This window comes from Suncus etruscus, chromosome 17 (assembly GCF_024139225.1).
Source record: "Suncus etruscus isolate mSunEtr1 chromosome 17, mSunEtr1.pri.cur, whole genome shotgun sequence".
In the NCBI taxonomy this organism is placed as follows: Eukaryota; Metazoa; Chordata; class Mammalia; order Eulipotyphla; family Soricidae; genus Suncus; species Suncus etruscus.
This window is the reverse complement of record NC_064864.1, coordinates 45,404,141-45,427,557: the sequence shown is the minus strand read 5'-3', so window position 1 is coordinate 45,427,557 and position 23,417 is coordinate 45,404,141. Positions and strand designations below refer to the sequence as shown.

Here is a 23,417-nt window from a genome sequence, read left to right as displayed (position 1 = left end):
ACTAGCTTTACTGACAACCTGTACTTTCTAGCAATTACTCCTTTATGCAGAAATGTTGCTAATTTATTAAAAGGAGGGAATAAATATGTTCCTTTCTATTTATGGACCTTTTTGTCCCTGTGCTATTTTCTTCCTTATACTCTGTGTTCTTTCAGAGAGACATAAACTGAAGGAGCTTGAGAAAAATAAAAAAATTTTAAATTTTATTTAAATTAAAAAAATCTTAAATGTAGAAACTTAAATTCCAGTCATATTCTCAATTCCTCTACCACTTGCCTACTTTAGCTTTGTAATTGGTTGCTGTCTGTCCCCACCCTTGGGCCATTCCTGATACTCAAGGATCAAATTGGGATCAGCATAAGCAAGGCAAGCACCTTGTCTGTGTCCTGTACTATCTCTCTGGTCCTTGGCCATGTACCATTACTAATAGAGAGATTGATCTTAACTTGCTTTATAGCTCAGAGATCATTTTGCATGAAAATTTTGGTAGCATGTGTGATCTACATGTTCCCATTTTGGCATCTTCTTGTCAGGGCCTCAAGCTTGCCTTGACTTCCTTCCTTCCTTCCTTCCTTCCTTCCTTCCTTCCTTCCTTCCTTCCTTCCTTCCTTCCTTCCTTCCTTCCTTCCTTACTTCCTTCCTTCCTTCCTTCCTTCCTTCCTTCCTTCCTTCCTTCCTTTCCTTCTTCTTTCTTTTCCTCTTTTTTCTTTCTTTCTTTCTTTCTTTCTTTCTTTCTTTCTTTCTTTCTTTCTTTCTTTCTTTCTTTCTTTCTTTCTTTCTTTCTTTCTTTCTTTCTTTCTTTCTTTCTTTCTTCTCCTTTCCTTCCTTCCTTCTCCTTCCTTCCTTCCTCCTTCCTTCTTTTTCTTTTTCTTTTCTTTTCTCTTCTCTTCTCGTCTCTTCTTTCTCTTCTCTTCTCTTCTCTTCTCTTCTCTTCTCTTCTCTTCTCTTCTCTCTCTTTCTCTTCTCTTCTCTTCTCTTCTCTTCTCTTCTCTTCTCTTCTCTTCCTCTTCTCTTCTCTTCTTTCTTTTCTTTTCTTTTCTTTTCTTTCTTTTCTTTTCCTTTTCTTTCTTTCTTTTCTTTTCTTTCTTCTTTTTTGTTTCTGGATCATACCCGGCAGTGTTCAGGGGTTACTCCTGGCTCTATGCTCAGAAATCAACTCTGGCAGGCACGGGGGATCATATGGGATGCCAGGATTTGAGCCAACATCCTTCTACATACAAGGCAAACATCTTACCTCCATGCTATCTCTCCAGCCCCCTTCTTTTTCTTTTATCCCACTCTGTGGTCTGACATCAGAGCACTATAAGATAACTTTCTGACCATTGTAGCAATTCAGAGGTGCTATGGTGGGAGAAGGTTGGTGATTTTATTTGAGATTTTGAAATTAGCTTCATGTTTTGTTTTTGTTTCCAGGACCATACTACTCTGTCCTTTTGGGGGGGGGGTGTATTCCTGGCTCTGTGCTCAGAAATGACTCCTATTTGTATCTGGGGCACTCTATGTGGTGTCAGGGATTTGAACCAGGCTTCACAGGATGCACAACATTTAGTTTCATGTTCAGTGTACTGCTCAGTTCTATTTAGTGATGGATATTTAAAAAAAATTAGGTCCATTTTTTGTGTGGGGGTAGGGTTTGGCAGTTCCTGGAGCCAATTCCCAATTCTGATCACTCCTGGTGGTGTCCAGGGCATCTAATGGTATCAGAGATCAAACTGGCACTGACCACATACAAAACAAGCATCTTAACCCTTGAACTTTGTCTCTTATACAAAGTAGTTATTAATCATTCTATAGATTACTACCATAGTACATTATTTTCCTTTTGAGGGGGTCTTTTAGATTAGTGACAGAATTTTCTTCTCTAGATTTACTCTATAAGGTAATTTGTTGTTTGGGGCACCCCAAGGACCAGCTAATTTTTCTGTATTTCTAGATGCTGATTGTTAGTTACCTTTATTTCTGATGTTGTCTTTGCTTTTTAGCTGAATTAATCTTTCTGGTTCATTTCTATATGATCTGTTGTTCATTTTTTTCTAGATGACTCCATTTTTTTCAGTGGCATGTGCAATTCTTCATGCTTTTATACATGAATCGATTTAAGAACTCAGTCTTATTTGCCATAGTTTGCTTTCTGAGAGTTGCCCAAATATGTGCTTTTGAGGAAGGAGATTTATTCCATTGTGGTGAAAGGAGCTGAAACTTTTCTCTGCAAGAATTCCGAGCTATGGATGCCCAGGAGTCCTCCTTTCCCTTCCCCAGCTCCAGTTTCGAACTTACTGTGAATTAGCTTGGAATGTCTTGCTGGGCTCTAGTGAGGCTGGCTTTATTCTGAGATATGATAAGATGGCAGCTTATATTCTTGGTGAGCCTGGGCTGGGACTGGACATTCCTTCTTTTCCTCCATCTTTCCCTATTCTTTCATTAATTCTTACAGGTGCTCTAGTACGTGAAATTTAGTGCATAAGGAACAGGATTTCTTCAATGTGAGGAAGATTCTGCCTCTTCCTTAAGGGGAGATGAGACACATGTGCACTGACTTCAGTGTGGCTAGAACACTGACGTAGAAGGTTCTGGGGAAAGGGCTGGAAACTTTAGAGTGGAGAGAACATATACAACTTGTATAGAGTGACTTTATAAAGGAGCAAACACTTGAATTTGTTGGTTGTCTTATTTTAATTATTTTTGTATGTAGTTTTACTTGTTTATTTTGTAGCAATGTAGAATTTAGCCAGGCTTTGTGCCAATTTCATCCTTTAAGATAATTTTCTTCCCACAAAGTAAATATAATATATTTTAGATGCCAATATTTACTACTAACTACCATATTTTGCATGTTTTTCCATTATTATTAAATTTGTTATCTTTAATGACTTCACAGTGGACCTACCATAAATTAGTTTTCATTTGTCCTATTTGTGGATGTTTACCTCAAGTTTTTTCCTTTACTGGTAGAACACTAGACTGATTATGCACTCTGTGATGAATATTGTGCTAGAGTGTAGGTACTTTATACATATATTTATTCTTATGCTCTGCAATCCGAAAGGTAGGTATTATTTCCCTTTTTGTATATGAGGAAACTGAGGCCAAGCAACTCTGGTACATCCTGAAGATCAAAGCTAAATAACAACTTGGACTCAAATTCAGATTAATCTGATTATAGAGCCCTTGCATTTTTTTTTTTTACAGTTGAAATCTTAAGAAATTATTTATATTATTTAGGGTTGTTTTCTTGAGGGGGGCACACTCCACAGTGCTCAGGGGTTACTCCTGGCTCTGCATTCAAAAATCGCTTCCTCCTGGCAAGCTCATGGGACTATGTGGGATTCCAGGATTCGAACCCAGGTCCATCCCTGGTTGGCTGTGTGCAGGGCAAAATCCCTACTGCTGTGCTATCACTCCAGCCCCATAGATTTATTTTTGTTTAAGGATTATTTTCTTAGTATAGACTCTCAGCAATAATATTACTGAATTTAATGCTTTTAGTCATTTTAAGGGTCTTGATACATATTATCAATCTGTTTTATAAAAGGGTTGTATAAATGTTCACTCCCTATTAAATTATGTTTTCTCCAAATTTTTTAGATTTGATCACGAGGGTGAAGATGTGGTCAGCATATACTTGTTTCTGGTGGATGGAGTCCTGCTGGGACTGGCAAGGATAGCCACTTCTCTAAGATTATGCTTAGAATTGCTTCTTGAACCACTTCTGAGAATCAGGAGCTGTGTTTGGTAGCTTGCACAATTTAGGATCCACCCTTGTTCAGTGAAGTGATGGGGACAGGGAGGGAGGGGGCTTGTTCAAGGGATGATGCTGTGAATTCCCTTCAACTTATGATGGTTCTAATGTCTCTACATATCTCAAACAAGAACCTGAATTCTGGGGATTTTGCATTAGGAAAATGGACAAAACCTTTTTTCCAAATTGGGGATAACTAAAAGAGAACTTCAGAAGTTCATCTAGTTATTACTAAGATGACCTGACTATCTGAAAGAGTAAGTCAGAGAAAAGTGGTACTAGTAGGTTTTTTTTTTTAATCCCTCTTCAATCAGGATCTTCTTTTCCTTATATTGGGAAAAGTAACTCACACCCTCCTCCTTCCCACACAAACTCTAAAGCACTTTCTCCTTTTATAGGGGACGAGATACCACGTGGTCCTAAGAAGGCAGGTTCACCCTCTTTCTATCATCTACCCCTTAAAGTCTTGGAATGTTACAGTTCTTCCATGTAAGGTCCTGATCATGGTGTGTGTGTTCCCCTTATAGCACTGTAGGGACCTTGAGAGGTCATCGATCCCTCTGGCTTCCTCAAGATTTCTTTGTGGCTACTGTCTGTGGACAGCTCTGTATATTTGAGGTTTTCTTTCTGTTTAGTTAGAGGCTTATTTCCCTGTGTCATCTGGGCTAGAGTAAGGTGAGGGGGCCTTGTGCCTAATGGGAGATTTCTAAATGCACTAACTGCTGAGAGGTCTCTGTGAGTGTTGATTAGAGTTAAGCCCAGAGTGGCTGCTAATGTACATTCCTGACTGATAGGGACCAGATAGTCTGCTCCAAGCAATATTTTTAACCTGTAGGAGATATGGAAGCTTAAAAGAGTTAAGCTTTTCTGCTACTTTTGGTGACACTAGGTGCTAAATTCCCTGCTGACATGAATAGCATTGAATCCTGGGCATTATCAACAAACAAATAATAACACCCTACCTTCTTACCTTAAATCTCTCTTCTTCCATGCTCTCCTTCCTTTGTATCTTTCTTACTAGTCTTTTCTCTTATTCTGATCTAATTTGCTCTCTGTCTCCTTGTACTGTTCCTTGATCTTCTTCATTTCCTTACCTTCCCAAAGTAAAATCTTGGTGAGAGAAAAAAAAAAAAAGGATCATCCACAATGATGGTAGAAGTTACTGAGAATGTGATGTCATCTTCAGAATGTGAAACTTGGGCCAGAGAGATAGCACAGCAGTAAGGCGTTTGCCTTGCATGCAGAAAGATGGTGGTTCAAATCCCAGCATCCCATATGGTCCCTCTGAGCCTGCCTGGGGTGATTTCTGAGCATAGAGCCAGGAGTAGCCCTTGAGCGCTACTGGGTGTGACCCAAAAACCAAACAAACAAACAGAATGTGAAACTTTTTTTTTTTTTTTTTTTTTTTTTTTGGGTCACACAGGCAGCACGCAGGGATTACTCATGGCTCTGCTCAGAAATCGCTCCTGGCAGGCTCAGGGGACCACAAGGCAAATGCCTTACCTCCATGCTATCTCTCCAGCCCCGGAATGTGAAACTTCTTGTTCCCTAATATAAAGTTGAAGAAATGGCTATCAGGTGGAAGTGGAAGAGGCTGGTTAGGATTGGGTGTTAGCTGCAACTCTATAGGATGGAAAGGATTCTTTTTCTACACAGTGGGCACGATAGCCCCACTTGCCATGTCTTCTTCCCACCCTCTCATCTCTATCACAGGCAATCTCAACTAGAGCATTTCCTCTCTTACTTCCAGGTATGGCCTTTGGCCTCAGGCCGGCTGGGTCAGTGTTTACACACCATTCAGACTGAAGATCGAGTTTGGTCCATTGCTATCAGCCCACTGCTCAGGTAAGGGTTGCTCAGGTTTTATGAATATGATTTGATTCGGTACAAGGAGACTTTTATTTTATGAGGTCAGATGAGTTAGAAAATCTACTTCTATATTGTAGGTTACTCTTAGTGACCCCCTGAAGATTTTCTAATTCTCCATAGAGACTGTAGCTCACTTCATTTATATGTGGGTCTGAGATATCTTCCTATGGTTAAATATCTAACTACAGAAATGTGAAAGGGGACTGGAGTGGTAACACAATGATAGGACATTTGCCTTGCATGTGGCTGACCCATGACAGACTAAGTTTGATATCTGGCATCCCGTATGGTCCCCTGAGCCAGGAGTGATTTCTGAGTTCAGAGCCAGGAGTAATACCTGAGTGTTGCCAAGTGTGGCCCAAAAACAAAAACAAAAAAGATTATGTTGAAACATAAATGAGTCCAGTTGGTATAAGTGTCCCTTCTGGAGCAGATGCTTCTAGGGTTCCTTGCATAGCAGAAGCCTCTCAGCACTCCTGGCAGTGATCTAACCAGCTTCCACTCACAACTCAAATCTGGGCTTTGTTCCTCTTGGGAAGCATCCTTTGCAGGGGTCTCAAACTCAATTTGTCTGGGGGCCGCAGGAGGCAAAGTCGGGGTGATAAGTGCAAAGTCAGTAGTAAGCCTTGAACATTGGGGGGTGTGACCCAAACAACTAAAGCAAAACAAAACAAAAGATTTCTCAAGGGCAGGGCCACAAAATGTTGTACAGAGGGCCGCAAACGGCCCGCAGGGCGCAAGTTTGAGACCTCTGCAAGTTTAGAGCATACCTGATAGAGTTGAGTCTTCATAACAGTTATAGGGGCCTATGTCCAATTTCACCCTCATCTTAAAACACTTAGGTAGAATAGATTCGGTGACTTTCAATGTATTCGAAGTGCCGAAGATTTAATGTGGCTTTAGACTCTAGCTTTGGCTTGACTGCTAGTTTTGTAGTTTTCCCTCTGACGGAGAGAGCTTTGTCTGACTTCTGCTCTCGGTTCCCTTGAGATTAGGCACAGCCTCTTCAGCAGAGAGCACAGATTCCCTCTTTGCACCTGCCATGCCTCAGTATTTACCGAGGGTCTTTCCCCACTTCCTTTCCTCCCTACTCTCCGCCCAGATAACTGTCGAGAAAGCTGAAGGGCTGCCATTTGCCAACACTGGCTTTAAGTCAGTCACTTGTTTTATGAGGGAGTTGATCTCCCCTTTGCTCAGCCCCCTTCAGCCTCCTCCTCCTCATCCCACAAAACCTGTACCCCTCCTCCTGCTCCTTCCACAGCACTCTTTCAAATTTTTTTCTTCCTGAAGAATTAGAGCCGATTAGCCACGTCATTAATTCTTCAATTTGACGGCTGATATAGCAGGACCTGAAACACATTGCTGACCTCAGAGAATGGAGACCCCATTCCTTAGCATATTGACGATGGGAGAAGTTAATTAAAATTCCATGGAGCGGAGGTGTCGGCTAACCTATAAACCTGTCGCTGTTTAGAACAAATCATTCTAGCAATCCTAGGAAAGAGTGAAGGAAAGACCAGCAGGGAGTCGAGAGGCCTAAGTGTGTGGGAGCAGAGGATGGAAAATGGAGCCATCAGGCTTTGTCCCCTCTTTCCAGTCTTTCTAATGCTGACCCTTGAAAGCCACTTAGATCCCCAGGCTTGGAGGTCTGTGAGCTGGACTTTTGTTGGGATAGAAGGAAGGTGAGATTGTCTGTGGGAGGGGACAGGTGTGCTGGTGATTTTTGTCTTGGTCCTGTGTACTGCTGTTGACCAGGAAGCTCAGGAGGAATGTGGTGGTGTCAGTTTTTTTTTTTTTTTTTTTTTTTTTTTTTGGTTTTTTGGGCCACACCCTGTGACGCTCAGGGGTTACTCCTGGCTATGCGCTCAGAAGTTGCTCCTGGCTTCTTGGGGGACCATATGGGACGCCGGGGGATCGAACCGCGGTCCGTCCTAGGCTAGCGCAGCAAGGCAGGCACCTTACCTCCAGCGCCACCGCCCGGCCCGGTGGTGTCAGTTGTAGAGGAAACCTTTTCAGAATTAGAAATGGTGCATGTGTTTCCTGTACTTAGATTTGGACCAAAGAAACAGACAGGCTCTCTCCACCCACTTTCCCTGCCTACCCTCTATTTCAGCCTTGCCTTCTGGAATATATGGGCTACCCCTGTTTAGAACAGAGCACAGCCACTGTTGCAAATCAGCCCTTGATGGGGTTGACTGATGGAGGGATGGAGGATGAGCCACAACTGAAGATTATGCCAATAAAAAAAAACAACAGAGGCTGCCCTTGTTGTCAAGAACCATTTCAGATCATAGTAAACTGAGTTGGGTGTTTTGGGCCATAATCTATAGTCTGGCTATGAAGAAGAACTTGGTGTTTTATTTTACTTATTATTATTATTATTATTATTATTATTTTGCCACACTAGGTGGTGTTCAGGGATTACTCTTGGCTCTGCACCCAGAGATCACTCCTTCTGGGGCCTATGGGGACCATATGTGGTACCAATGATTGATGGAGAGTCAGCTTTGTGCAAGGCAAATGCCTTACCCGATGTTCTATCTCTCTGGCCCACTGAAGACCTGAGACTTAAGGTTTCTTTTTTTCTTTTTTTTTTTTTTTTTTTTTTTTGCTTTGCCTTTTTTGGGCCACTCCCAGTGATGCTCAGGGGTTACTCCTGGCTGTTTGCTCAGAAATTGCCCTGGGCTTGGGGGACCATATGGGATGCTAGGGGATCAAACTGTGGTCTGTCCTAGGTTAGCACGTGCAAGGCAAACACCCTACCACCTGTGCCACCGCTCCAGCCCCTTAAGGTTTCTTTTTTACATTCACCTTCAGTCTTCTTGTTCTCTTGTGAGTTTTCATGGTCCTGGGATGACTGTTCTGCTCTCTTTTGACTGATTATGGCTCTCTTGACACACAATTACATGACTTTTTTTCTTAACTCTGTAGATGAGGTCTTGAACTCTTTAAAAATAATAGTTTACAGGGCTGGCGAGGTGGTGCTAGAGGTAAGGTGTCTGCCTTGCAAGCGCTAGCCAAGGAAAGGACCACGGTTCAATCCCCCGGTGTCCCATATGGTCCCCCCCAAGCCAGGGGCAATTTCTGAGCGCGTAGCCAGGAGTAACCCCTGAGCATCTAATGGGTGTGGCCCGAAAAAACAAACAAAAAAAAAAGTTTACTTTTGGGATTCTCTCTCATACTCAAAGACTATAGTATATGATACTATTATTACTAGCCCTTTTGCTTTCTTTTTCTGGAAATGGAGTTTGATGGGCACAACCAGCAGTACTTGGGAGTTACTCCTGGTTTTGGGCTTGGGCTATTGCATTAAGCAAACCTAGGTTCAATCCTGGGCAGCACAGCAGTGTGTGGCCCCCGACTCTCTCCTCCCAAAAGTGAATACTGTTTTTTTATAGACATTATTATATTATTTTGAAGAGAAATATACATATTTTTGGGAGGGGTCCTCTAAACTTTGCCAGGAGTGATTCCTGAGCACAGAACCAGCGGTAAGGCCTGAGCACAGCTGGGTGTAGCACCCTAAAATTTTTTTTATGTAAGATCCAATTTTTTTTTTTTGGTTTTTGGGCCACACCCGGCGTTGCTCAGGGGTTACACCTGGCTGTCTGCTCAGAAATAGCTCCTGGCAGGCACGGGGGACCATATGGGACACCGGGATTCGAACCAACCACCTTTGGTCCTGGATCAGTTGCTTGCAAGGCAAACGCCACTGTGCTATTTCTCCGGGCCCAAGATCCAATTTTTTATCGGCATTTTCACATATTTAATTTTTTTATTATTACTTCATCATTTACCAAGTTGTTCATAATAAAGTTGTATAAGATACTAAATGTCTAGATACCAATTTCACCACCAGTAGGACCTTCCCTTCACCAGTGTGCCCAATCTCCCATCTATCACCATAGCCAGCCTCCATCCAGGCACAAACAAATTTATTTCATATTGCTTATTACAACACAAAGGCAAATGTAATTATCAAAACTTAGATCAACAAGAATCAATTTGAAATAATTGTTATATCTCACCATGGTGTTACTTAAAGTCATTGTCTAAGGATACACTGGGCTGTGGTTGGTACTAGTTGAGTCTTCAACATTACTGTTTAGGCTCACTGAGGTTGGTAGATTTCATGTAACTTTCTCATAAGATTTCCTGTATTTGGGCCCCGAGAGATAGCACAGTGGCGTTTGCCTTGCAAGCAGCCGATCCGGGACCAAAGGTGGTTGGTTCGAATCCCGGTGTCCCATATGGTCCCCCGTGCCTGCCAGGAGTTATTTCTGAGCAGACAGCCAGGAGCAACCCCTGAGCACCGCCGAGTGTGGCCCAAAAACCAAAAAAAAAAAAAAGATTTCCTGTATTCTACTGGGCTGACACCACTATATAATATTGAGATATTAAAAAATTTGGGGCCGGGCGGTGGCGCTAAAGGTAAGGTGCCTGCCTTGCCTTCGCTAACCTTGGACGGACCGCGGTTCGATCCCCCGGTGTCCCATATGGTCCCCCAAGCCAGGAGCAACTTCTGAGCACATAGCCAGGAGTAACCCCTGAGCGTTACTGGGTGTGGCCCAAAAACCAAAAAAAAAAAAAAAAAGAAAGCGGCCCAAAATAAAAAAAAAAAAAAAAAAAAAAATTTGGTGACCCCCCAACAGTTTAATAAATTGACAATGGTACTATATGTTAATTAAGCCATGTTCAGACATGAGCCATCAATGGTCCTTGCAAGCTAGGTTTTAGGGCTGGCACTCCTGGTTTACTGACAATTTCCCACTCCCTCATATAGAGAGAAGAAACCTAGACAGGTAGTAGACTACCCTATCTCTTTTCCAATGTTTTCTACATAGCGGCACATTTTACATTGATGTTGGGACTTTTCTGTCATATTTTTTGTGTTTACATTTAGACCCTTATAGTTTGACGCATTAAACTGTTAGCCCTCGCCTTCATCTGAAGTATTCATGATTGAGAGAATGCAGGTTTCTGTCCTGTAGCCACATATCACCATTTTTCCTCCCGTGACCTTGAGTTTTTGATTCTAAGCAGTCCTGGAAGATGATTTCAAATAACAATTATGTGATTAGAGTCATGTTTAGGTACTCAGAACACAAAAGGAAAACCTATAGACTCCACAGGAAGGTGTCAAGCAAAAACCTTTCCTTCAGCATAATCTCTTTCCCTGACACCCATATTTTGTTTTTAAGATTTATGGGCTTTAGATGCAGCTCTCCTTCTGTAAAAGAGGCCTAGCTATTTGATCTCTAATAGGAGGATGGACTGACATGGACCAGGAGTGAGATGTTGGAGGCATGTCTAGGATATAATGCATATATGTGATGATGGTGCTGAAATATAAATGTCTTAATTGGAAATTGAAAAGAGCTCCAGCATGCAAAGCATGTGTTCTAGTCTTTTGAGCCAGCTTCTCAATTCAAAAAGTCATTTTTAAGTGCATAATACCTTTTATAGGCATAAAAGTCCATTTGAATAAAGTTGATAAGTGATTGATTGAGGAAAAGAAGAACATTTAAAGGAGTGGTCCAGGGAGTTCAGTGGCAAACCTCCATGAGGTCATGAGTTTCAGCTGAGAGAATCCTGGTTGCTTTGCCATTTAGGACCCAGGTTGTCACAATCAAGTATGTGATCAGTGGTTTGCACTACACCCTGGTATGTGCCCCCATGACCATGCATGTGAGACCCTAGGTTATTGACAACAACAACAAAAATGGAGAAGAATGACATTTTAGCTTTTTGGTTTTTGGGCCATACCCAGTGGTGCTCAGGGCTTCTGCCTGTGTTCAGGAATCATTCTTTTTTTTTTTTTTTTTTTTTTTGGTTTTTGGGCCACACCCGGCAGTGCTCAGGGGTTACTCCTGGCTGTCTGCTCAGAAATAGCTCCTGGCAGGCACGGGGGACCATATGGGACACCGGAATTCGAACCAACCACCTTTGGTCCTGGATCGGCTGCTTGCAAGGCAAACGCCGCTGTGCTATCTCTCCGGGCCCAGGAATCATTCTTGAAGGTGCTTGAGGGGCTGTAAGGAGTGATAGGAATAGAATTGGAGTCTGCTATATGCAAAACAAGTTCTCTACCTCTACCTTCTGTACTATCTCTTTGTCCCCAGGAATGACATTTAAAAAATTATAGAGTAGGGGCCAAAGTGGTCGTGCAGTGGTAGGGTATTTACCTTGTGCACAGCTGACCCAGGATGGACTGCGGTTCTATCCTTGGCATCCCATATGGTTCCCCAAGCCAGATATAATTTCTGAGAGCATAGCCAGGAGTAACCCCTGAGCTTCACTGGATGTGCCTCCCCAAACCCCCCAAAAATATAGAGTAAATACTCAATTTTATTCTCTCTGTTTTCATCTCTTCCTTTCTGGTTTTCTTTACCCCCTTAACTCCTGTGTCTTTACTGAGTTTCCTTTTTTCTCTCACACATTTGTAAACGATTATTCTGTCCACACTTTGTCACTGATTTAATATATTGTCCTCAGATAGAGGACGTATCAAATATTAAACTGATAAGAACAGATACTACACTTGATCTTAGTAAAAAGACTGAGAAGTGATACTGAATTTCTTATATGTAGATGCCCCAAGCATCTTATTCAACAGTGGAGATAAATGGATGCATAGCTATAATGATTGCCAACCAAATGCTTGAAATTAGGTTGAGTATAAATTGGGCTACCATTCTCCTCCAGTAGAGTGAGAGATTGAGGCTCAGGAAAGATCAATAAAGGGCCCATTTGGAATAGCCTATGTTATATATGATGCCTAAGTCTAGCCTATTGTTATATATTATAGTGCAGAGGGAGGGCTACAGGCATTGGGTCATTTCTGTGCTTCCATCCAGTATCATGGTCAGTAAGGGTGGTCTTTGAAAAGTTCTGTGGAGACTAGGGATATTCTTTTTTTTGTTTTTGTTTATTTGTTTGTTTTTTGAGCCACACTTATGGTGCTGAAAGCTTAATCCTGGCTTTGCACTCAGGGACCACTTTTAGTGGTCCTCATGGATCTGTTGGTGCTGGAATCAAACCTTGATCAACATGTACAAGGCAAGTCCCTATCTACTGTACTATTGCTCTGGCCAGGGACATTTTTTCTAGGGACCAAGCTGAGATGTAAGGAAAAGGAAGGCTATGTATAAAGGAGGCATAGGCTTTCTCAGGCAGCTGTGAAAGCTGGCGCCAGTCCATGTTGATCACCTTCCAAGAAGGTGTTCAGCAGAATCCTCCCCCTCTCTGAACACACTGCTACCATGAGTCAGTGTGGTCAGGGAGACTTCCCAGGACACTTGGGTTTTAATCCCTCTCTCTTGTTTCTGTCATTAGGGAAATATATGAGTGGTATAGGTGTAGAAACTTGACTTAGCTGTCTTATTAAATATACAGTGTAATTTTGTGTAACTTTGCTCACAGTGGTGGCCTGTTTGTTTTTTTGGGGGACTAGTCCAAGTCTGTATGAAATATACTGATTCAAATTTGTAAAGTGAGTTGGAGTCTCTGGGGGGGGGGTTTGATGGAGGAGTTGCCCCTTCTTGCTTCATTTCTCCCAGAGGTGAGGGAGAGTCTGGAAGGGAAGCAATCACTGTGCACTGTTTGGTAAGGGGTGAACTTCTGGGGGAGAGAAGAGTATTTATTCCTAGTGGCTACAGAGTTTACTGTGTGCTGTGTGTGGCAGATGTATAATCACCAGCCTGTTGAAATGCACCTTTCTTTGGATAGAAGTAATTGCATCGGGGGTTTTCTCTGACAGAGAGGTTTGAAAAATTGGGAATAGAAGCAGCCAATGTTTGGTGTGAATTCTTTTGGTTCCCAGTAGTTTAGCAGTCCTTTGCAACTGCACTTCACAATTCTTAGGGGAAGGAATATCAGAAGTTAGGGTTGTACCTTTTTTGTTTTTATTTCTGATTGGTTTGGGGAGATGAGCCATGTACATAAATTTGATAACCTGTATGAAGGTTGTTGACATATGGCTTTCTCATACTTTATATTAACCAATGTTCTAATGCTTTGGCCCAGGGCTGATTTGAAGATCGAAGGTCAGTTTACCTACTCGAGAAAAGCCTTTTCGTGTGTGTGTGTGTGTGTGTGTGTGTGTGTGTGTGTGTGTGTGTGTGTGGTATAGGGAATAGCTTGGGATGTGTGTGTGTGGTATAGGGAATAGCGTGGTGTGTGTGTGTGTGTGTGTGTGTGTGTGTGTGTGTGTGTGTGTGTGTATTGTATAGGGAGTAGCTTGGTTTCCCCCTAACAAGCTGTAGAGCACATAAGAGGAAGTGCCCTGCATTAGATGCCTATGGGAGAGAGAGTCAGAGGCACAAAGACACCATGCAGAGGCCAGGGGCTGGCATGGCTGGGATGGATGGCTTGATGCCTGGAGCAAGAAGGAACCTCTAGGTAGTGCTACATGGCCCCACTACTCTGGCCTGAAATGACCTAAAATTGCAAAGAGATCAGTATGAGGATACAGTTGATATGGAGTTTGGGCCTGCTGAATTACAGATAAATGCCTGTGCTAAGCCAAGCCTCCCTGGTGGGTATACCCATCAGAAGCAAGGATGAAATGCCACATGGGTGGGTTTAACTTCCTCAAGACCCTGGATCTCTGCCACTATCCAGGACAGGATGGGCACAAGAGACTCATATGCTGAGCTTCTGGCCTGAGACCAGCAATGCAACCAGCTCTTTCTGGACTAGAACCTATTTAGGGGAGCCATTCCTTCCCTCACCAGCAAGGCTGGCTCAGTCTGTGAGAGCTGGCTTAAATAAAACCCTAGTAACAGAAAACATAGGCCGCTGCAGAAGGTTCAAGACTGGTAGAGTCCATATATCTATAATTCTCTCTTTCTCCTTCTGACTTTGTTCTCTTTCCACACCTTGTCTTGCTTTCTGTCTTGATACTGTCTCACAGTATGCAGGGTAAGCAGCAAGGAACTAGATTCAATTTTGATGGCAAAACAGACAGGTGAAATTGGTGAATTGTTATGCTCCCTTCTCAGATTGGGGGGCAGACTACTTTAGAAGGACCAGTCTTTCTCTTCCACTGCCTGCCTTCACTCCAAATTCCTGGCCCCATCCGCACCACTATTTCTTGTCTTCCCTCATCAGGAAGAGAGAAGGTAATTGTCTTGCTTTTGCTGCACTGACTTTTCTAGATTGTGTGTGCAGTGTGCCTGTGTTTTTCCACCTTTGATCACTGTTCTGCCGACAGATAATTTAGCAATCACATCCCAAGGTGGAAGCATGAAGTTAATGTTAAAATTAGGTGGGCTTTCCCCCCTACTCTTTAAACTTCAGGGAGTGATGAGGCAGAGAGGGAGGGTGAAGGGGAGCCATAAATTCTGTGACTGGTGTAGCTGCTCTCTGAGCAGCCGGGAAGCCTCTGATGTCTCCACAGCACTTTCATTAACATTTAAATTAAGGGTTTGTTTTCCAGTCTGTTTTATAGGCAGGGACCTTTCATGGCCTGTCACATGCAGCAGCAGCCTTCCACCCCCCAAACCCCCCACCCCTCAACTTCCAAGCAAGTGTGTAATTGTAGCTACTGCTCTGTCCTAAGTTGGGCTGCAGCTGGAGTTCAAAAGGAATTCTTAGAGATGGAGCTTTAGAGGTACAAGGTGTAACTGTCAGGATATGGGTGGTTTTCCTTAAAAGAAAGCACTGAGATGAGCTAATTCTCTTCCTATCTGACCTGTGCCTTTTTTTGCCTTTTCAAGTGTCACACACTCCACTGTGACTCCGACCCTTCCTTCCCTGGGACTGTGGGCACAGGTGGGAAGGAAAGAGCACATCCATCCTAATGGTTTTTGCTCAGATCACAAAGTAGGGCTGGGATAGGTTTTTGTAAAATACAAACCATTGGGGCCGGAGAGATAGCATGGAGGTAATGCGTTTGCCTTGCATGCAGAAGGACGGTGGTTCGAATCCTGGAATCCTATATGGTTCCCTGAGTGAGCCTACCAGGAGCTATTTCTGAGCGGAGAGCCAGGAGTAACCCCTGAGCGCTGCCAGGTGTGATCCTAAAACTAAACAAAACAAAACAAAACAAAAAGATACAAATCATCATGCTTGTCTCCTTTCTCTTTGACTTCTTATTTTGAGACTCGAGAATACCTTCTCCTACTCAGAGAAGAAATTATATATATGTAATATAGAATTATATTACAATGTCGAATATATTATTGACTACAGAATATAATGCTATATTAAATGTATTATATAAATTATATATATATAACTGTGTTACTACATGTGAAGAATATGTGTCTGTGTTTTTGGGTTTTTGTTTGTTTGTTTGTTTTTGGGTCACACTTAGTGGCTATCAGCGATTACTTGTACTTTGTGCTCGGGCATTGTTCCCGGTAGTGATCGTGGAAACCATACAGATGCCAAGGATCAAATCTGGGTTGTTTGCATGCAAGGCAAGTACCTTACCTGCTTTACTGTAGCTCTGGCCCCCCATCTGAGAAGACATTGTAATAAGGTTCTTTGACCTAAAAAATACCTTCTGGCAATACAGTTATCACCATATTTTGTTTCTAGCTCTGAATGTATATGTGTTTGGATAGCTTACTATTTTAGGAGATTATTTAAGCAAAGTATTCTCTGAGGTTTTGGCATTCAGAGGAAGCTTCCCTGCACCCTCAGAGTGCATGAGTTTCCTTTCACAGAGGTATAGTTGGTAGTATTTGGGGATGATTTCAAAGATACCTCTGCTTGGTGTCTCTCCTTTCCATGAGCCTCCTATTGATCTGTAGGTGATGAGAATTGTAGCAAACACACACAAAGCATCTCATTAATTTCTAAGGACTTAGTTCACTCTCTCCAGGTCTGAGTTAGATGTTTCCTCTGGATAGTGATGAGAAGGATATTGAGGCCTTTCTATTGCTCAGAGACAGACTTCTTTCTCTTGAAGTCCTTCACTAATACACTGAAGCCATCTGTCAAGATGGCTTCTTGTCTTGCCCTCATGTTCTAGGTAACCTCATCAACAGGTGGATACCCTCAGACCCTGGAGTTTGACTCAAGGGGACTGAGGGAGGTGCTGGGATGACCTCTGTGCAGGTGCTGCTGGGCTCAGATTGCAGGCTGGTGTCCAACCCTGCTTGCTGGTGATTAATCTGGGACACGGGCCGGCAGAGGCCCAGCTAGGGCAGCTTTGGTCCCTCACTGTGAAGACCTTTGGCTCAGAGACTGAACTGATCTCTGTAACCTACTTCGGCTTCAGTTTGATCTGTCAAGGCTAAAGAGGAACCTGATGGTGGGGCGGAAACTTCTAGCCCTGTCTGAATTATGGCACCAATCCGTTCCAGTGGCCTTGTCATGATACTACTCATATATTTAAGAGGATTTTGCCACCTGTTAGGCACAACACTCTATCAGCCAAAAAGAGGGGGATCTTTATGAAATACTGTTGCCTTTGTATTATGGAGATAATGGAGCTTGTGTTATAAGTAGAATTGGGCATGGAATTTGTACTGGGCCTGAGTGAAAAAGCAATGACAAAGTGTGGCAGAACTATTAGTATAATGTATGTTTGTGTCTCAGCAGATCATATCAGAGGTAAAAAGAGCACCCATTCTCCTGCAGTTTTGTGGCTCATAGACTATTTGAGGAAAGATTTTATTATTCTATTTTAGTTAGAATTTCACTACATATTATCACACCTTGTTTTTAAGTAATACACAATTGTGAAAAAAAAAAAAGCTTTCACATAATGGTCACACATTGCTTTTTTTTTTTTTTTTGCTAAAATGTTTTCCTTAAAATTTGCAATAATTGGGGCCGGGAAGGTGGCGCTAGAGGTAAGGTGTCTGCCTTGCAAGCGCTAGCATAGGACGGACTGTGGTTCGATCCCCCAGCATCCCATATGGTCCCCCCAAGCCAGGGGCAATTTCTGAGTGCATAGCCAGGAGTAACCCCTGAGCGTCAAACGGGTGTGGCCCAAAAACCAAAAAAAAAAAAAATTTTGCAATAATTGGAGCCAGAGCAGTGGCGTAAGCTGTAAGGTGTCTGCCTTGCGCATGCTAGCCTGAGACAAACCGCTGTTCGATCCCTTGGCATCCCTTTTGGTCCCCAAAGCCAGGAGCTATTTCTGAGCGCATAGCCAGGAGTAACCCCTGAGTGTCACTGGGTGTAGCCCAACAACCAAAATAAAAATGGCAATAATCATTCAGTGAAATACAATGAGTTTCTTGTTTTCTATTATAATTCAAACCATTATAAAAAATTCCCGGGCCAGAGAGAGAGCATGGGAGTAACCCCAGAGTGCTGCCAGGTGTGACCCAATCCCCTCTCCCAAAAAAAAATGCCACCATTTACCTTATTTACCTTATGTATACCAGAGTCTTGGTCCTGGAACCTCCAGGTGGCAATGCAAGAGTATCAGTTATGTTTCCTTCCTTTGAGTTCAGAACAGTTACATATGATTCTACCTGTCTTATATTTAAGACCTAAGAACAGGAATTCTTCTGCCTATGGCTATTTGAGTTTGAGTTTCACTAGTATCATAGTTCCATTTACAGGAATTAGGAACTTGGATCTCAAGAACTGTTACTTATTCTTCTTACCAAAAAGGACGGGAATAGAGAACTGGAGGAATAGGTTAATAGCTGGAAACTATGCTTTGCATGCAGGAAGCCAGTGTTTGAATCCCAGCACATATGATCTGAGCACCATTGGGGGCACCCCTCCTCAAAAAAAAAAAAAAAAACAGCAAAAAAGGAACAGGAGAGATGGTTCAACAGGTAGAGCACTTGCCTCACACATAGCTAATCTATATTTGATTCCTGGCAACTCATATAGTCCCTAAAGCACAACCAGCTGTGATACCTGGCACAGAATTGTGAATAAGTCCTGAACACATTTGGGTGTGACTACAAACCAAAAATAATACCAATAATAATAATAGAGAGTAGATACTTTTATTCTTTTTTGGTTTTTGTTTTTTTGGTAGTGCTCAGAGGTTACTCCTGGCTCTGTGCTCAGAAATTGCTCCTGGCAGGCATGGGGGAACCTTATGGGATGCTGGGATTCGAACCACTGTCCTGCATACAACGCAAACGCCATACCTTCATGCCATCTCTCTGGCCCCACCTAACAAGTTCTTGAAAAGGACTCCAAAGTATCACACTGTGAACTTTGGGGACAGAGGCTTGATTTCTTTTCTTGTATAGTAATGATGCTCTTTTGTTTTGTAAATTCCCCTGCCTCCTTAGGTACCCTATTAAGTTCACCTATGATCCTTGGCCCTTTCTCCAGCTTATTGTCCACTCTCTGGCTAGGGCATTTTTTATAAAGAGTGGTTTTTGTCATGGTCTGTGGTCAGATAGGCTTGTTTGAGAAGAAGGGATGTAGAAAAGAAGGAAGGAGAAGAGCTGCAGGGAGTTGGAGGTGAGTATATGCATGCAGAAGGCATGGTAATTGCAAAAGGAATATTCGTCCAAGAGCTGCTGGCCCAGGAAATTGCTTTCTGCAGAAGCTTACCTTTTTCATAGTTTGCAATGCAAATTTAAATCATGAATGGAGTGCACAAAAAGAGATGGGGCAGGTAGGTTGCCAATATTTTAGCAATGTATTATTTGTAAAAAAAAAAATTCAAGAAATGAGAGGAAGACTTTTTGGTGATTAAAATTATTAGAAATCATTTCTTGCTGTGTGCCCCCCCCCCCCGCCCATTCCTTTGGAGAGATGGTATAGCAGGTCAGGCACTCTACCCACCATTCAGAGACATGTTTTGACATGTCTCTGGCCCAGTCAACTTATCCTGCTATATCTTCCAGTGCTTCTTTCTGCTTCAGAGCCATAATCCAGCTTCTTGAGCAAATTGTTATGGTAGTCATAATGTAAGGGGTTGATTTTTTCAGCAGGCTGGAAATAGCAATTCTATGGCAATTGGTATATTCTGTGCCCACATATCTGGGTAGGGGGACTGAAGAGTACAAAAAAATTTTATTTTTGGCTTTTGGGACACACCCGGCAGTACTCAGGGGTTACTCCTGACTTTATGCTCAGAAATCGCTCCTGGCAAGCTCAGGGGACCATATGGGATACCGGGATTTGAACCACTGACCTTCTGAATGAGAGGCAAACGCCTCACCTCTATGCTATCCTTTGTCCCCGAAGAATACAAATTTTGAAGGCAGGAGTTTGTCTGCTTTGAGAAGACATTAAAGTTGAAGCTCTTGGGGGCCGGAGAAATAGCATGGAGGTAGGCGTTTGCCTGGCATGCAGAAGGATGGTGCTTCGAATCCCGGCATCCCATATGGTCCCTTGAGCCTGCCAGGAGCGATTTCTGAGCGGAGAGCCAGGAGTAACCCCTGGCTGCTGGGTGTGACCCAAAACCAAAACAAAATTAAAACAAAAAAATAATTAACAAACAAAATAAAACAAAAACAAAAAAATTTGAAGCTCTTATGTTCTGTATGATCCTTCTAACACTGTGGCTTAGTGTTAGGAAAGGTTAGTGAAGCAGAATGCTTTGTCTTTGGGCCATTTTCTTCTCTTCATTTCCCATGCTTTATCTGCTTGTCTATAAAAGTGTGACATTTTGTTTCCAGGTTAGAGACACTTATGTCTGTGTTGCTTCTGTATTCTTCAGAGATTCTGAAGGCAGAAATAGGCTGGAGAGCCAACACTTGCACTTTGCTGGCTTAGCAAGTAGTAAGGTAAAGACCTTCATACTGGCTTCTTTCTAGGATCCAAACTAGACAGAAAGACAGAGGCCAGAAGCTATATGGGGATTAGAAACCACTGTGTAAATGGGGGCTGATTCTCATTTGGGTTGCATCTGACATATACTGGCGATTCAGCTAGAGAAGGAAAAGCTGAAATGTGTATACCTTTTTGGCCTGTGACCATCATAAGATCTCTCCATCTCTTCTTCCTTTCATCCCTTCTTTAGCACAAATTTTGCTATTGTTGTTTTGTTTTGGGGCCACACTTGATGCTCAGGGGTCCATGTGGTGCCAGGAATCAAAGCCGAGCCATTTCTCCATCTCTATTCGGAGAATTTGAAACAGACTTGTATTGCCTTAGCTCAGTCCTGTGGTGTGTGGTCATAACTCTGAAGTTTCAAGAGCACATTAGGATGTCCAGATTTTATCATCTATTACTTAGAACCTACACCCTGAATCAGAGGCACCATGGTCTTTAGAGGTGACAGTGAGGGTCCAGTTTTGAGCGGGTGACCACTCTGGCTTTCTCCCCAGGGCTCCACTCTTGCTGGGGGATTCTTTGTCTCCTGCACTTTCTGCCTTGTTGCAGTAGTAGCAGGAGCTCTTCTGACCCAGGCTGGCCCTTTTTCCTTTAGGACTGGAGTGGGAGGAGACCAAGTGAGTGATTGCAGTGGGGTTCTCTGGTAAATAACCCAGGAAGATAAATTTTGTAACAGCTGGCAAAAAGAGGGATCTTAGGTTAAAGTGTTGAAACACTTTACTTCCCCCACAATTTGAATTTCAGTAGTGTCCAGGCTAAGCTGTGATTGAAAATAAAAACAGGGGGCCAGAGAGATAGCATGGATGTGAGGCGTTTGCCTTCCATGTAGAAGGACAGTGGTTCGAATCCTGGCATCCCATATGGTCCCCTGAGCCTGCCAGAAGCAATTTCTGAGCATGGGGCCAGGAATAACCCCTCAGTGCTGCCAGGTGTGACCCAAAAACCAAAAACGAAAAAGAAAATAAAAACAAAATAATTAATAGAAATAAAAGAATTATTCAAAGAATTCTTCTACATGCTGGAAGTTTGTGGTCAAGAAAATCCTCCTTTGAAGGCTTGCAAGGGTGGATCTAAGAATTCCGAGAGGAACAGTAAGAGTTTTTAAATGATATTATTTTGGTAGTAAACATCTGAATAAAAATATGAGAACCTTTTGTTGCCTGAATTTCACTTTAAAGAATGTATCCAGGGGCTGGAGAGATAGCACAGCGGTAAGGCGTTTGCCTTAGATGCAGAAGGACAGTGGTTCTAATCCCGTTATCCCATATGGTCCCCTGAGCCTGCCAGGAGCGATTCCTGAGCACAGAGCCAGGAGTGACCCCTGAGCACTGCCAGGTGTGACCCCCCCAAAAAAGAATGTATCCTAAGACAATGTGGAAGTTGTATATATTCATACTTCCTGACAAGTATGGAAGATGTATATATCAAAACTTAAATTAGGATGCATAGGGCTGGAAAGATAGCTCAGTTGTCTAGAACACATGCTTTGTATTCAGGATGCCTTGGTTTGACACCTGAAATTACATATGACCTCTTGAATATCGTCAGGAGTGATTAATCTTGGAGCACTGAGCCATGAGTTAGCCCTAAGCATCACCTGGTATAGTCTAAAAAGAAAAAAAAAGAAAAAGAGAGAACATGTAAGTATCCATTAATAGGAGTTTGATTAAATATATTATATGGTCCATTCACCCAATAAAATACTGCATAGCCATTGAATGAATGATAAATATATGTCTTGACCCCCAAAAGATATTAACATATATTATTGACCCAAAAATGTCATAAAACAGTTATTTGACTTGATAGTTTCTTCAAGTTTCCTTTTTGGGGGGTAGTGACTGGGTTTGGGCCACATGTGGTGGTACTCGGGCACTATATTGCATCTTTTCTTGGGGGTTACTACTAGAAGTGTTTGCGGGCACCATTATTTGGTGCTGGAGATGAAACCAGAGTTAACTCAGTGTAGGGCAGGTGCCTTAATCCTATTTCACTGGCATCAGGGCTATTCCTTATGTGTTGAGTTTCTGCTAACTTTTTCTTTTTAACTTTTTACTTTTACTTAAATCTTTACTTACTTAACCTTTTCTTAACTCCCCCCCCCCCCCATCCCTTCCCTTTGTTATTGTTGCAAAATCAAAGGTTGTACACATGCCCGGCTCTGGTGCCTGCTTACCAGGTTGTGCAGCTAGGTACTTGCAGGAACTACTGAGTTGCTCACACTCATACTCGACAGGTTTGCACTTACTGGCCATCAGTGCTTGCAGGGTCGCACCTCTTTAGTCATTCCTACAGTGCAGCTTGGAATTGCTGTGTTACCCGAGGTGAGAGAACAACTGATCTGCCATGTTCATGTTTAATATATGTGGCAGCACCAGGAATTGAATCAGACCTTTATGCTACAGTTTTCAGTATCTGAAGAGTGAATCTTTTTGTTGTTGTTGTTGTTGCACAATTACCTAAATTATGAACGCACAAATCTATATTTATATTTTTGGGGCAGGTAATTGGGGTGGAGTTCATGCCACACAGGGCTTACATCTAGCTCTGGATGATGCTCAGGGGAGCATTTGTGGTGCTGGTATCTTAAACAGAGTCAGCTACATGCAAGGCAAGTATTTAAATCTATGTACTATCTCCCTGTCCCTACATTTACTTTTAAATTTGATTAAATTATTTGGGAGTGAGAGTTTGGGCCATATTTGGTGGTACTCAAGGGTTGCTGTTGGCTTTTCACTCCAGAGTCACTTCTGGTACTATATTCAGGGACCATAAATAGTATCATGGATTGAATTGCGGTTGGCCACATGCAAGGTAAAGACCCCTGCACTATCTCTCTGGCCTTAATTTATAAAACACAGTTTTTCTGAAGTACAATTTGCATACCATAAAATTCACCTTTTTGGGGGATGGGGGGAATTGCTCTACAACCACCAGGGGTTACTTACGGTTCTGCACTCAGGAACTATTCCTGGTAGAGTTCAGGGGACTATATGGGATGCCTGGATCAATCCCATATCATATAGTACAAGGCAAGTGCCCTACCCAACTATACTATTGTTCTAACCCCAAGTCCCCTCATTTAAAGTAT

General features: G+C 42.6%; 1 protein-coding gene and 1 pseudogene across 1 annotated transcript in view; one reads left to right on the top strand and one right to left on the bottom strand.

The window, feature by feature from the left end:
* The window catches only part of FBXW4 (F-box and WD repeat domain containing 4), a 96,807-nt gene that overhangs the window by 28,620 nt on the left and 44,770 nt on the right, over positions 1-23,417 (top strand). Inside the window, exon 5 of the mRNA XM_049764343.1 lies at positions 5,490-5,584. Coding sequence (XP_049620300.1) covers positions 5,490-5,584 — 95 coding nt within the window. The remainder of the gene's footprint in view (positions 1-5,489; positions 5,585-23,417) is intronic.
* LOC125995184 (uncharacterized) lies at positions 12,053-12,179 on the bottom strand (annotated as a pseudogene).